Here is a 15,530-nt window from a genome sequence, read left to right as displayed (position 1 = left end):
TGATGAATCAGCTCTTCAACTCAGAAATCCTCTGACGGAACAGAAAAACAAATTTCTGCTACTAAATCAAGTAAAAAGTTGGAAATAATAATAGAGGTCATGCTAGACGGTTGATGAGAACCACTGGAAACATCTTGCTGCCATATTCTTCTGATAGAGAAGACTTCATTTAAACTTTTCTAACAATCTGTAGCTGATTAGTTAGTTTTTTTTTATTTGTTTTGGTTTTTTTTCCAAATTTCCTGTAATTAACTTAGCATTTAATATAATTGATTACTGCTGCCTTTGGAGGCTGAGGTGGAGTTCTTGGGTTGTTTGTCTCTGAGCATTGCACGTTCTGACCTTGAACTCGTTTGCTATGATGTCCACTCACTGGAAGACTTCTGGCAGCTGACCTAAATATTTTCAGTTTGTTTGGCAATATGTCCTTCTGCAGCACGACGGACATCGGATAGTTCCGAAGCAATCCTTTCAACCCTTCCCAGATTGGTGTGCGGCAACAGTTGCTGCTCTAAGGTCGCGGAGGACGTCTTCCTCGTCCTAGCACTACGCTGTAGCCCCATTTTTAACCCACCCCCCCGGGCCAAATGAGTGAAAGCCTTTAAAGCTGAAAAGCTCTGAAGCAAAGCAAACACTGTATTCGCTCCTGTCAGTGGGGCGCGACCGCAAAGCGAAGCAGTGCTTCTGGAGCTGCAGCTAATCCTCTTATGTAAGCGCTCATTTAATTCAGTTTTCAGCGTGGCCTCTAATCCTCCATCAGCTGTGTGTTAATCCACAGGAGAAGATGTCACTCTCAGGCAGCAAACGGTCAAACATCTGCAGATGTTCGGGACGTTTCTCAGCAGAACGGAAATATGAAATGCTGCACAGTGTTGATTTTATTTCTTTATTCATTTATTTATTTTTACGCTTAAAAAGTCGTTATTACGGTTATCTTCTCGTCTCCTCTGAGAAAGAGTAATCATTACAGCTCTCTCAGACGCAACAGATGGATTCAATTCCCTAAGCTAAACACGGCAGGTGATTATTACTGTTCCAAAAAGTGAAAATTGAACATTATTACGCCCAGACTTGCATTTAAGCCTATAAAATGCTGCAAGTTTTCTGAAGGTCTCTTAGAGTTTCTCTTTGGACTTTGACTGCTATTCCGTTCAGTTTCAGCTTAAATACAGGCAAAGGAATGCGTATGCATGAAAGATAAAGGAATGAAAGTAAAGGTTGTTGTTGCTGTTTCAGTGGATGTGGAAGGATAACAACTTTCTCTCCCTCCCTCTCTCTCTCTCTCTGCTCATCATCCCCTGATGTCATCAAGCACAGAAAGAGAGAGAGCAGGAGAGAGAGATAGAGCGAGCTGCAGGCAGAGTGGTCAACTGTTTCTCCTCTTCAGGTTTTCCGGTCACCTCTCCGAGTACCAGCAGCATGACGGAGCCTCCGAGCGGCCTGAGCAGTCCAGATGTGGAGGTGAAGAGTCTGCAGCTGGACGACCGCCCAGGTCAGTGTGCGTCGGCTCGTTGTCCCCGTCAGACAGACTAAAAACGCTACTGTTTCAAAATGTCTTCAGTTTCTAATGTCTGCTTTTAGTTCCTTCTCGGGCGTCAAAAAACATTTCTGTTGTCTCCCTTTGCTCTGCAGCAGAGTAAAGGAAAAAACAAACCTGAGCTGCCTGTATCTGTTGTGATCCCGGTGATGAAGCGTCGCTTCCAGCTCAAACATCCTGCAGCAGCTGACACGGCAGTGATTCCGCTCCAACGATTCAAAACAAAAATCACAAACCAACTTGGTCTGAATCCTCTGGTACAGAGCTGTCCCGTTTAGGTTTCATGTTCAGCTTAGAGAAACTTTAGTCTGAAGGCCTCATGTCATAGAAGGAGATTTTTACTCTTGGTAAACAATTTGTTCTTTTTTATTTTTTTTAATGAGAAAAAAAACATGACAGGGGTAAGAAAACACTGGCCTACGAGGTCGTTGAGAGGAGCCAACACTGAAGACACTGATATTGTTGTCAGGACAAATGAGAAGGTGCAGCAGGACATGTCTGAGCCATGACAATGAGCTGACCGAGCAGCTGGTCTGAGAGGGAGTTTTATCTGACCGGTATGTTGGGTGATTCTTTGTCCTTTGTTGTGATGAAATGAATGTTATTTCATCACGACGTGAAGAAGAGAAATCAATGCTGTGTGCGGCGGCTCCATGTTTCAGGAATTTAGTGTAGATTCAATTGATCATGTTTTTACTGACACATACTTACTTAAAGACACAATGTAGCCCCTCCCAGAGTAGTGGTGTCGTTTACAGAAGGCTCTAATCGGATAGGAATGTGCTGAGGATGATTATTGTCTTTGGCTGCTTTTTAGCTGAATAATCAGGCTAACAATGGACTGGATATCAGAGCTGCTAATTTTGTGCTACTAAAAGCACAGCTTTTTTCCTACTAATGTGGCTCTGTACGAACTCAACCGTTTGTCACTTCCTGCCGAATGTTTGCTTTGAGGACGACAGAACGGTTTGTTTACTCCTGGGACATGCTCGTGACATGTGACGTGGATTTGAGAAGCGTCTCCGAGCTATGTCTGAAAGATGAACGATGCTACTTTTATGGATGTTCGTTGCTTCACGTATCCCAGCAATACCCTTTTCCAACAAGACTAGCGTGGCATATTTCTGAAAAACAGGCAAGCAAAAACGTAAAGTCAGCCGTTGATTGGTTTGTTGGCTTTGCAGGAGGGTACATTAGCTCGCCACGTTGTCTGGCCCTTGTGTCTTCTGGTCAATGGTCTTCGGTACTTTTCCAGCACTTTGGCCTGTATGTACCATTCAGTCGCCATTCTTCCTTCCAGTTGCTGCCAAAGTTGCATGATGATGACGAACAGTAACAGGAGGTCAGTGTTGCCTTCTCTTGTGTGGCAACGTAAGTTGACAATAGCTGCAATCTTTGGAGGTGGCACTCTGTGCAATGCAAATGAAACCAGCGTCAGGATACAACAGGTCAAGGCCGACTGCAACACTGCAGTGCAAAAAAAGGGCCTACACCGCCCTGGCAAATCCGGTTTTAATGTATCAAAGTGTCAATTCAATTCACGGTAGGGAGGGCTGTTTTTGCCCTGCGAACCAAAAAGAGAGTCGTGCATTTTCGGGGATCTGACTCTCATCTGAACTGAAAGTTTCTCTTGCAGAACAAATGACCTTCACAACTCCAGAAGGAGGAAGAATCACATTAGAAAAGGGTGAAACAGTTCAGCGTCCGTGTTGAATGGTTGGGATCCTTATCGTCTGCTGTCCGGCAGACTGGAACAATAAATGAGAGCCACTGTCCTCTCCTCTCAAACCGAAACCAGCTGTGGCTGGTTTTCACTGGTGCTGCCGACAAATTTAAATTTAAACAGAGAAGCAAGCAGTCCAGACGTAGCCGTGGGACATAAAGGTTCTGACTGCTTCGGGTTTGGGTTTTGGATGCAAATTGCAGCAACAAACATCAGAGATAACAGCTTTGAGAGAACCATGCAGAGATAATAAAAACATGGAGTTACAGTAAAAGATGAAGGACAAGTTGCAATAGGTAAAGAAAAGGAAACAAGATAACTGGGAATTTTGAGTTGATTCATGTCGTTTTAGGAAATCAAAAGGTAAAACTGTGATTAAAAGCAGCATTGTTACATTAGCCCAAACCAACCGTACGTTGTGACCTCTTTCAAGGATCGTCTCTCCCAGCGATGGTTGGATGGATCAGTTTTGTGCAGGTGGCAATTGCTCAGAGACCTTAAGAGGAAAAACAGCTTCCTGTCTCTCTGTTTCTTTGTGGTGGGAATTTTGGCAGCTCAGCCTGCTGATTTCCATCCCTGTGGATAATTACCTTCCCAGTGGGGATGAATGGACACATCACTTCCTCCATTCACATAAAGGATGGAAGGATAAACAGAAAAAGAAGACATAAAAACTTTGGTTCTCCTGAAGGTGTTTGTGAATCTGATCATGAGTCAAAGTTTCCAGTTACCTGATACTTACTCTGCTAAAAATTAAAATGTTCTTTTTTTTTATTTCTCCAAATGCCACCCTTCAGAACAGAAACAAACAAAAACAAAACACTGATGGCGCTAAATGTTCCAGCAAACAAATCCATCAGGCTTGTTTCCTACGGGTTTGCTGAAGTTTTGATGTCTGCAACTGAAAAACAGACCTGCCTCCATCATGAGAATAATCTAGACTCGCTGCAGCTTCAATTCATCAATAAGAATAATAAAACAAAACTGCCATGTTCCTTTGTCAGAACTGACCTGCACCTCCTCTCCAACCTGTTTTTTTTTACTTTTCCCCTCGGTGAGCTCTCAGAATGCGGCCCCCCCTCCCGGCCTGTAAAGCTTGGAGCCTCCTGCTGTCCTCACCTCCTCAACAGGCTCCTTGTTCGGCCTTCAAGCGCTCAGTGTCTTTGTGGACTGAAGCCTTTTTGTGCTCAAACATGGGCAGAAAAGAAGGGATGGGAGAGAAAGAGGAGGAGGAGGAGAACAGGGACAAACGAACACAGAGCACAGCGGTCCTCGCAGGACGACACGGATTTCCTTTTCTCCGTTCTGTTGGTTTTGAAGGACCGAACGAAGCAATGAGGAGCCACATGACGTAGTTCTGTTGTCGGACGTTGTTTTGTTCGCTCCAGTTGACACGATTCTGAGCTGGGATCTGATTCAGGGTCAGAGTATCCGACCTTTAATAGATTAATCCCTCGCTGTGACTGTGAAATAATCCTCTTGCATCATGAAAAAAAAATTTAAAAAAATGCCATGACCGTCAAAAAGGGCGGGAGCACCGAACTGCTTCTCTTCTTCTTCCACGTTTGAGGATTGGACCACTTTTCCTGCCAACACACATCAAGCTTCAGTTTGTCAGTTTTCATCAATTTCTGTATGAGACATTTTGAAATGATTAAGGTGACGCGTGACACCTTTTCCAGGGAGAATGGGACCAAAGAACAACTGGATGTCTCCATGGATTGGTATTCACAATGTCAGTGTGGTTTTCAGTGCTGGATGAAATAATGCAACGTTGCACAGAGGAAAGCTGCACTGAAAGAGATTTTCTGGAATTTGTTAAAGTCCCATGCAGCAATGGATGCATGTTAAGACATGAACTTTAGCTGAGGAGATCGGTTCTTCCACAAATCTTCATGTTTGCTGTAACATGGCTTCCTCTTATTGATAAAAGAAATAGTAAAAATAGAGTTTGTTGTTAGGAAATTTATTTTATATAGGTTACTGTAGAAGTATTTCACAGCTGCTCTCGAAAATCTACATTTTTGTTCTTCCAGAGTCAGAGTCTGCGGACAGCGGCATCGGGGACGGGGACGAGCTGCCGGTTCCTCAGCAGATCCTGATCAGCAACGTCACATGCGACTCCTTCAAGATCAGCTGGAACATGGAGAGCAGAGGCCAGGATCGGATCACGCATTACTTTGTTGACCTGAACAAGAAGGAAGACAAGAGCTCCAACAAGTTCAAGCACATGGTGCGAGACGTTCAGCCGTGGCGACTGACAGACGTCCGTTGACGCGGCCGCCGCGTTGACCGAATCTCATCCTGTGTTCCAGGACGTACCGACCAAGCTGGTGGCCAAAGCGGTTCCTCTGCCGATGACGGTCAGAGGTCACTGGTTCCTGAGCCCTCGGACGGAATACACCGTGGCCGTTCAGACAGCCACCAAGCAGCCTGACGGAGAATACGCTGTTTCTGCTTGGAGCGAGATCGTCGAGTTCTGCACAGCGGGTCAGGCGGAAAAACTGAACCACCTGTTCTTCACTTCAGTTTCTTAGAATAAAGAGAAGATTTCAGGTTTCACAGTAATATTGTTGTCAGCTTTCAAATATAATGGGCTTAGTCAATTTTTGCCAAAAGTGATTTTTTTTTTACCCGAATTATGTTTGTTTTCTTTGTTTGTTTTGCAAAAAAGAGGTGATATTTTATTTTATTTTTTTTATTTTATTATTTTTATTTTTTTATTTTTTTTTTTTTGTCAAAAAATGACATAGGCCATTATTTTAGAAAGGTGACAATATTAAATCCTGTTAACCTCCTTTTTTTTTATCATGTCCTATTCTTATGTTTGACTACAAAATTTCACATAACCTTATTTTTTTGTAAAAGTCATTTTGAAGTGATCAATTTATCTGGCCGACATTCAGACAGCTATAACCAAACCACATTCCAGACTTTCAGATGGCCAATCTCATCCAAAGCCTAAATATAAAGCCAATAACCAGATGTGCAGTTAAACTAAAACCCGAAGTTTGATTTTGCAGACTACTCCACCGTCCAGCTGAAGCAGCTCCTGCTGAAAGCCGAGGCTATCGCCGGCAGGATGTTACCGTTCACCGTCTTCTACAGAAACCAGCAGAGGGAGTACTTCCAACCAAACAGGTGTGACCCGCAGGTGTAACTGCACCACTGCTCCATGCCATATTAAATGTATGTGATTCTGTCTCTCTGCCTGTGTATGTGTGTGTTGTGAACAGCCAATATTACCGCTCCAGAGATGCTCAGTGTTGTCGCATGCTGCCGTCAGTGAAGGACAACAGCGGCAGCCACGGCTCACCCATCAGCGGTAAGCTGGAAGGAATCTTCTTCAGCTGCAACACAGAGTTCAACACTGGGCGACCTCCGCAGGATTCTCCGTACGGGCCGTACCGCTTCCAGGTACATCTGTCGAGCCACAACAATCACATTTAATCTATCCGTCTGCTACAACTTAAAAGGTGTCGGTCCTGTTGGTTTCCTGGTACCTGTGGTGTTGTTGTAGTGCTCATCTCTATAGATTTTGTTCCTCTCCAGGAAGTTGTGGCAGAAACCTTTGGGAAATCTGGATATAAAAGCATATACAGATTCATAACATTCATATCATGCAGAGATATCTCAGATCCAGTTCAGCCAACCCTGAGCCCAACTGTAGAACCATCAGAACTTCTAGTTGAACAAGTCCAAAGTGGGTTGAAGTGAGAGATAGTTGCGATGCAATTGTTACCAGTGACTGCACACGTCATGTATGTCCATTTATGTTTTCCAGATCCAAGCAGACCTCCTGTTCAACCAGAACACCAACGCCTACTTTGGGGATTTTTACTGCATGTACACCTCGTATCACTATGTCATTGTGGTCCTGGCCCCCAGTGGCTCCAAAGGGGACATTTTTTGTAGAGGTAAGCTGCCAGCCTTGGATAGGTCAAACAACTGCTTCCTGAGCTGCGGTCAGGAAGAGGACGGCTCGCTGTCCTTCCGTCACGCTCAGGACGTCATCCTGGAGGTGATCTACACTGAGCCGGTGGATGTGTCTCTGGGGACGGTGTCACAGATCAGCGGACACCAGCTGATGAGCCTGTCTACCCTCAATGCCAAGAAAGACCCCAGCTGCAAGGTCTGCAACATCAGCGTGGGACGTTAGCAGCTTCTTCAGACAGCTGACTCCATGGTAACAAGCACAGGAGGTACTAACTGACTTTAACTCTACTGGTTACGTGCCCAGCTGAAAGGGTCCTCCCAGAAACCAGGCTCGTGGATTGGTTCGGCATCAGCAAGACAGCGCCCTCATGTGGTCGCTTGGATGAAGATGGTTCAGGATGGATAAAGAAAACATGGAAACTGCTGTTGGTTTCCTCCGCCAGTCTGTTGTTTTTATAACCTTTTCTGTCTGTTTTTATTGTTCCCATGGCAATCGATGTCGGTTTACAAAATATGCATCTAAACCCCAAAAGCTTAGAGATTATCATTGCCTTATCTTTTGTTTCAGTTGAGCTCTTCTGCAAATTAAGTGTTTGGGTCGGGGGAGGTTGTGAAATCGAAATAAAAGCTAGAAACAAAACTAATTCAAATGGCAACAGAAGACTTTGTTTGGGTAGTTTATGTCAGACTGTTAGTCAGTGGAGAATAACGTCTAGATGCTGTGAATGTTCTGTCTTCAGAGTCAATAAACAGAAATGTTACCTGAAAAAATACTTGCTGTCTTTATTGGTGGTTTCTGTCAAAAACAGCCAGATAGCTTCAAGAGATTTTAGCATTTTTAATCAAACAAGAGAGCTAAGTCTCTTTATAAAGATTAAGAGAGAAATGAGGAGCAACCTAAGTTAATCAGATGCTGAGCTTCCTCTTCGTCTGTATCTCCTCATCACTGAGTTCACTCCAACATCTCTGACAGGAAACTCTCGACAGCTTCATTGCTTATTTATGTCATCAAAAACTATCCTAATGGGTCAGTCAGTAATGAGAGATTACAACTGAATATCATCTGTATAAATGTGGTGTGAAATGTTGCTAAAAATGCTTTCCAACAGGTACCATAAGCACAACTAGAATAGATGTGTCCAAAGAACAGAACCCTGAGGAACCCCGTGTCAGATCAGCATAATAAAATATAAGGCTGCAAAAATTGCCAGAAACAGAAGAACATCTCTTTTATTGGTCTATGTTATATCTGTGGTTTTACTAGTAAACTGTGGCTCCAAGAATTCACTTATCAGAATAGAGATAAAGAGAGAAAACAGAAAGAAAAAACCCAAAACTTAATGACTTCCTAAGAGAGGACAACACAAACAGCAAAAAGACAGAGACGGACATTTACCTGGACATGGATCAACTGCTGGTGATGTTGCTCCTGCTACTGCTCTGGGGCTCAGGTAGGACAAAAAAAAGATTTAGGGTCAAAATGCAAAATAAAACATTTCAGTCAATTAAATTATAATGTGTAGAATTATCAAATAATTCCACAATAGTTTTAAACTATAGTTTTAAACCAATAAATAAATGGTTTAAAACTACTATTTTCCTTTGCAGTTTTGTTTTTGTTATTATTGTTTAAAATATTGTATATCTGTTTACTTGGCTGGGGCTATTTTTGCTAAAACATCATTTGATATTTTTTTGCTCTTAGATAACAGAAATTACGTGATGACATCAAAGCACTGAGTTGTTGAAGTGTCTCAATTCTGATGAGTTAAAACTCATTCGGACAACATTATGAAGAAGTTAATTTGACTTACAGCTTGAAATGAATAGTTATATTTAATTCAGCTCAGTTTGATTTAAAAAAAAAACCACGTGTTTCAGGTTTTATCAACAAAACACAGAAAGGGGGAGATGATATATCTGTGTATATTTTTAATGAGTTTTTTTTGTTTGTTTGTTCTTATTTATGTCTATAGAGCAGCAGGCTGAAGGAGACAACAGCCCAGCAGGTAATCAGATGCTGTTCAGTCAATGTCACTGTTCATATTGCACCAAAAACACATCAATACATGTTTAGGTATTGAAAAAACACATTTATGTCCAACTGAAAGCAATCTGATTTACAATAATGACATTTGTAATGTGGTAAATATATTTTTTTTATTAGAACAGTCTAATACAATGTGACTGCATTTATAACAGAGCAACATGCATAGAGATGGACCTGGATTTAAACTGTTATAAGGATTTTTTTTTAAGTTTTTTTTTTAGTTTATTAGTGTCATTACCATAGCACAATAATCTCCCTTGAAAAATCTTGCTTGTTGTAACTTTAAGTGTATTTTCTCAGTGTGGAGCATTTTCCATGAGCACGGATCACACTTTGAAGATCAATGTCATATTTCACAATAAAAGACAATAATTCAAGCAAGAAGATTTAGAGATTGAACATTTTAAATACAGACAGAAAACATTTTTATGAGTGTAAATGCAAAAGAATACAAAAGTGTTGCTTTCAAAATATACTGGAAATCCCAAAACACACCAATGAGCCGGTTTGTTTTCTTTTTAGGAAACTATTAGAAAATAAATATAACCAAGATGCATTATTTATTTCATTTGTTGTCATTATTTCAATGGAATGCCTTAACGGTTCTTTCTTATTCGTGCACAACACGAGGTTTTCGACTCACCTGAGCTCAATATTTCAACTACAGATGCGCAGATCGCTTCATCGTGCTTTTTCTTTAGCACTGGATTATTGTGCTTAGTGTTCATAATACTGATGTTTGTGTAATGATATTTTTTTTAAAAGGTTTTGTTGGCTCTAGTGGTCTTTATTTGAAAGTAGTCCAACAGGAAAGAGAGTAATGAGAGAGGGAGAAGACATGCGGCGAATGATGCCAGGCAGGGAATCGAACCTGCGACTATTGCCATGAGGGCTAATGCCTCCATATGTGGGTTGTGCTTTGCCCCTGCATCACCACAGCACCCCTGTTTAATGTCATTTTATTTAGAAAAAAAAACAAACTTGCTCTTTCCAGGTTTTTCTGCAGCACTATCTTAGTGGGTCAAGGTTCTTGGACGATTCATCTGATTATACCTCTCACTCTGATGACATAAAGAAGCATTAGAGGAAAAAATACAAACATGTTCTTAAACACGGTGTTGAATAGCACAACTTCTTAAATAGATCTCTTATTATTGGTCTCTTCTTAATTTTTCAGGAGCTTCATGTGAAACAACAAAAGCTGACATTGTGATGTTGGTCGACGAGTCTGGAAGTATTTACTCTGAAGACTTTCGACATATGAAATTATTTATATCTAAACTAGCTCAAAATGTCCATATTGGGCCCATCAATTTCCAGATTGGTAATAATTTATGATCAGTTACAAGAGTTGAACATCAATAGTACATTCATAAAAACAATATCTGGTTTGACCAATAACTGTGTGCTTTTTGTAGGTCTGACTAAGTACAGTGAAGAAGCAACAACTGAGTGGAATTTGAACACACACAGAACCAAAAAGTCCCTGCAGAAGGCTATTAAAAAAATACAACAGAAAGGTGGAGGCACAAACACAGGTTAGCATATTATTACTAATAAAGCAGATTCTCGGCTTGAAGAGCTGTGGAGTATCAGGTTCTGTTCGGACACAAACCAGAACATTAAAAAAAAAAAAAAAAAAGTGAAACTATGCCATTTCAGCCACTGTATGAAATCTAACAGTTTCCTTCTATTTTACAAACAACCTCTGATGAGAACTCAGACCTAGATAATGGATTACAAGGAGAAAGAAGAAGGTGTTCAGTGATATAACAGAATTCTGTCTGTCTGCTGTAGTGAGATTCCTATACTTTCCTGGGTAGCAGTGGGGGGCAGAGCTCTCAGAAGCATCTTATTGCATGAGACAGGCAGACAAGAATCTGAAGAGACTGTAGCTCTGAGCCTTTTAAAAGGACTTTTAATGCTTATTTTGTTGCAACTTACAGGAAACGCTCTGGAACACATTCTGCATCACAGCTTCAAACCCGCAGCGGGGATGCGTGCCGACTCTAAAAAAGTGGCAATTCTGATCACTGATGGACAATCTCAGGATAACGTGACGTCTGCTGCCAAAAACCTGAAGGACACTGGGATAGAGATATACGTTATTGGTGACCGGCTTTTTCTGGATTGATTCGATTTAAATAATCAGAGTGCAGCACTTCAAAATCAAAAGTTGCTTGGATAAGTTGGATGAGTAAAGTCGCTAAGATAGAGTGCAATGTGATGGGTGACAATTTGTTTTCAGACTGATTATTAGACCGAGAGACACACGTCAGTACCAGAGTTGTCTACAGAAGTTTTAGTTTAGTCCTGTTATCCACCAAGCTATTTTGTTCTTAATGCATCAGTACACTAATGATATTTCTTTTAGGTGTGGGCCAAGACGTTGATGACAGTGAAATGAGGGACATTGCTTCTGGAGATGTCGGAACATGTGTGTACACCGCTTCAGATTTTAGATCCCTCCACAGGATTATAAACAGCCTGACCCACAGCCTGTGTGGCAGCGCTCCCAGCACAGGTAGGCATCATCTGCATACACTTAGCAACAGGTGGATATTTGAAGCTGGACATGGACTTTAATTCTGACTCATTTCGGGATTGTTAACTCTCTAACGCAGTGGTCTTAAACTCCAGTCCACAAAGGTCCTTCAGATTCTAGAAGTATCTCTGCTTCAGCACACCCGGGTTCAATATTAGCTCGTTAGCAGAGCTCCGTGGAGCTTGACTGCATGTTAATGACGCCGTTTGGCCATTTAATTCAAGCATGTATCCCTTGTCTTAACAACGTAAAAAGCTGCAGGACTCTGACCCTTGAGGAATGTAGCTTGAAGCCACTACGCTGAACCCTGACCTATCAAGCATTCAGGTAGAAATGAAGCTTCTGAAATCAACTTCACCTCAAATATGCCAAGACAGCCGTGATGTGCGACAAAGATTTCTCCCGAAATACTGATTCTGTTTCATGAATATGTGGAGCAGGATCCAACACGGGTGTACTTTATTTTGAAAGAAGAAGGTGTTCAGTAACACAGACCAGAAATACTAGACCGGTATAGTCTAGTCATTTTTTTCTTTTAATTATGATAACATGAAGGTCTCAATTAATGTCTGACTCCAGCATGTCCATTAGCGGAACAGTAAAAAAACGAGAGATAACATTCAAAAAAATTGTGAAACAGGAAATGGGATCTTTGTTGTTTGTTTTTTTTAATGCATGCATCCACTGGATACCAAGTGTATACAGATGATGCTTACCTGTACTTACCTGTGTGTGTGTGTGGGTGTGTGTGTTCAGACTCTGTCAGGTTGGTGAATGGTACCAGTCTGTGTTCAGGCAGACTGGAGGTGAAAACCTCCCAGTCCAACCAGATCTGGTCTACAGTATGTGAAGCTGACATTGACCAGCAAGATGCAGAGGTGGTCTGTAGGGAGCTTGGGTGTGGATCTCCTTCAGTCCTGCAGGGGGCGCTCTATGGAGAAGTGGAAGCTCCAACAGGGGCAGCAGAGTTCCAGTGTGGAGGAACAGAATCCTCCCTCCTGGACTGTAGAAGATCAGGCCCTGTTAGAAACACCTGCTCACCTAGCAAAGCCGTCAGACTCACCTGCTCAGGTAGAAGAGGGGCGGAGTTATTCCTGTTCTGATCAAAGTGTGCTATCATTTACTGATGACTGCCTGATTTGAGTTCAGGACCCGTCAGGCTGGTGGGAGGAGCCAGTCGCTGTGAAGGAACGCTGGACCTGAAGCTTGGAACATGGAGACCAGTGAAAGCCTCAGGTTGGACGGTGAGGGAAGCAGCTGCAGCTTGCAGAGAGTTGGACTGTGGTTCAGTCGTTTCCATGGGAACCAGGAATGACTCTTCAGTTAGACAAGTTTGGGAAATTGAGATCAGCTGTTTGAAATCTGGATATCCACTAAGGCAGTGTGCATCAGCGTCATTATTGTCATCTCAGTCTGGCACCATTCTGGAGCTTGTGTGCACAGGTAGAATCCAACGAAGCTAAGCAACTATGATGCTGATTGTTGCTCGATCTGCATTCAGATTCTGAAACTGACAAGCCAATCATCTGTCTCCTTTCAGACCTGCTGGTTCAGCCAATCATTTCGGTGTCGTCCAGTGACGGGGTCACAGGCGCCCTGCAGCGGAGCTCAGCAGGAGTGTTTCGGGGCTCCAGCTTCACCATCAGCTGCTCCATCCAGCCACAGTATCCAGGAGGCTCCTTCCAGCTCTCCTTCACCTCTTCCAACACGACACACAGCTACGCCCAGCCAGCCAGCAATCACTCTGCACACTTCCTGTTTCCTGCTGCGGAGCCCGCCCACAGAGGAAGCTACCGCTGTGTTTATGACCTCCATGTTTTCTCTCATAACTTCTCCTCCGTCAGCCATGTGCTGACTCTGAGTGTCTCAGGTAAGCTGATGGGGAGCTGAACGCGGCTGGGTTTGTTCTTGTGCTCATGCAGTGACCGAGTGCGTCTCATCAGATCCAACAGTTTTCATCATCAGACTGGTGGTCCTGCTGCTGAGTCTGCTGATCTTCATCTCTGCGATTTACTGCAGCCGTAAGGTTGCGACGAGGTTTGTTTCTGACTCAGCTGAAAGCCTTCAGATTGGGGATGATGCTCGAACTCAGCTGGATGTGTGTGCTTGTATCTTCCTACAGACCACCAGGGGGCAGCAGACTGTCCCACGGAAGAACGTGGATGTTGGAGGAAACGAAGGGGGGCGGGAAGGTGGTGGAAGAACAAGAGGAGGCAGCTCTGTAGCGACACCGTATGGTGGATAATGTGTACTGAAGGAAGCAGGTCCTTAGAACCGCTGAAATATTCTTGCTGTTACTTTGATGCTCAATCTATTTTTCCCAAATCATGTCATATGCTGTATTTTTTTGATTGGCTCCGTTTTTCCAGACTATTGTCTTTTGCTTTCTTATTAATGACTTTTAATATAATCTTTATCATATGGTTTCAGACTGCTTAGGTTTATGGAAATCTCAGATTATCCAGAGTTTATAATCAGTAGTGTGGCTGTGAGTTTACTTTTTGTGTTATGTGTTAAGGACAATCAGTCAGAATGATGAGTACGGAGCTACGTTGGGGTCATAAAGATTGTTCTAAAGGAAACAAAAATTGAAACTTAAAAAAAAAAAAAAAATTGAAACTGAAAAATTGTTTTGAACTTTTTTTTTTTTACTTTCACATCCTTTTCAGTTTTACATCTTTTTTTCTTCACTTCCAATTTTTATATTATTTTTTTTTTCCTTTTTCCACCAACGTCATGACCTCAACTTAGCTCCACAGGTTGCATCAGGTCTCATATAAAGTGATTAAAAACAAAGTGTCTCTTTGGATGTTAAGCCTGTTTTTAAACTTTATCTGTCAGGTAAAACATTGAAGCTAAATTGAAACATTTTATTTTAGCCACTCTAATATTAAGTCTCTCATTTTGTTTCTAATAAAGATTATTCTTTTGTTGCATTTTTAATCCAATTACAAACCAAATTTAATGTGTAAATCCTAAAAACAAGACACAGAACCAGACACAGCCTCTATCTATACCAGCAAAGACAAACCACATTGTGTGTTTTGGAATAGGAAAACCCAAGGAAGGATGAGTTGAATTAAACTAGAACTACCTTCTATAAGAACTTCTACCTTAATTTTCAAGATCAATCCAAACTGCTTTGGAAATAAGAAATAATACAATAACCTTTTTTGGCTGGATTTTCATTCTGATATTCTGCAGAGAATCCCTCTGCATGGAGACAAGTCTGAGCCCAGCTCTAAACATTCATCCGTCTGGAAATCCTGAGTTCTCCAGGTGAAATAGTTTCAGGCGATTTGATTCATTGATGAGACCCTGGTTCCTCTTTCAGTTCTGCTAAAAATAAACCTAACAAGAAATCAACAACAGTTAACCCAGTAAATAAAAAAGAGAAGGTCATATCAAAATCAACAACACAATTTGCAGAGCACTAACTTCTGCTTTAGACACGGGAAATATGTCACAGTGTTTTGCCATTTCCAAAGAACACCTTAAACCAACTAGTCAAGCATAGCTGTTGTGCAATCATTTAAGAGCTTCGTTTAAAACACACCAATTAGGTGTGGCGACACCATTAATGCCATCAAATGGAGCGGAAGACAAAGTGGAGGTCCACAAAGAACAAGGAAGAAGTCGACGAACCGGTCTTGAGGCAGAAAGCTTGAAGAAGAAGAGAACCAACGTCATGACATTAATTCTGATCAGTAACCATTCATATAATTTATGTGTAATAATT

General features: G+C 42.0%; 2 protein-coding genes across 5 annotated transcripts; both read left to right on the top strand.

The window, feature by feature from the left end:
- The first annotated feature begins 1,264 nt into the window (after positions 1 to 1,264).
- Positions 1,265 to 7,969, top strand: LOC116727516 (phytanoyl-CoA hydroxylase-interacting protein-like). 2 transcript variants are annotated; one of them, XM_032574987.1, is made up of 6 exons: positions 1,265 to 1,492; positions 5,297 to 5,493; positions 5,576 to 5,750; positions 6,284 to 6,401; positions 6,497 to 6,677; positions 7,045 to 7,969. In XM_032574987.1, exons 1-6 carry the CDS (start codon positions 1,420 to 1,422, stop codon positions 7,417 to 7,419), a joined length of 1,119 nt encoding a protein of 372 aa, XP_032430878.1. In that variant the 5' UTR covers positions 1,265 to 1,419; the 3' UTR covers positions 7,420 to 7,969. The 2 variants fall into 2 exon arrangements, with proteins under 2 accessions (XP_032430878.1, XP_032430879.1); XM_032574988.1 differs by lacking the exon at positions 1,265 to 1,492 and adding an exon at positions 4,328 to 4,995.
- A 583-nt stretch (positions 7,970 to 8,552) lies between these two features.
- Positions 8,553 to 14,724, top strand: LOC116726741 (scavenger receptor cysteine-rich type 1 protein M130-like). 3 transcript variants are annotated; one of them, XM_032573595.1, is made up of 10 exons: positions 8,553 to 8,647; positions 9,173 to 9,205; positions 10,424 to 10,570; positions 10,665 to 10,784; positions 11,193 to 11,357; positions 11,621 to 12,862; positions 12,941 to 13,234; positions 13,332 to 13,661; positions 13,735 to 13,828; positions 13,914 to 14,724. In XM_032573595.1, exons 6-10 carry the CDS (start codon positions 12,463 to 12,465, stop codon positions 14,014 to 14,016), a joined length of 1,221 nt encoding a protein of 406 aa, XP_032429486.1. In that variant the 5' UTR covers positions 8,553 to 8,647; positions 9,173 to 9,205; positions 10,424 to 10,570; positions 10,665 to 10,784; positions 11,193 to 11,357; positions 11,621 to 12,462; the 3' UTR covers positions 14,017 to 14,724. The 3 variants fall into 3 exon arrangements, with proteins under 3 accessions (XP_032429486.1, XP_032429488.1, XP_032429487.1); XM_032573597.1 differs by having other exon boundaries at positions 10,665 to 11,357; XM_032573596.1 differs by having other exon boundaries at positions 10,424 to 10,784.
- The last annotated feature ends 806 nt before the right edge of the window (positions 14,725 to 15,530 follow it).

This window comes from Xiphophorus hellerii, chromosome 10 (genome assembly GCF_003331165.1).
Source record: "Xiphophorus hellerii strain 12219 chromosome 10, Xiphophorus_hellerii-4.1, whole genome shotgun sequence".
NCBI classification, from domain to species: Eukaryota; Metazoa; Chordata; class Actinopteri; order Cyprinodontiformes; family Poeciliidae; genus Xiphophorus; species Xiphophorus hellerii.
This window is presented reverse-complemented; position numbering and strand designations above follow the sequence as displayed.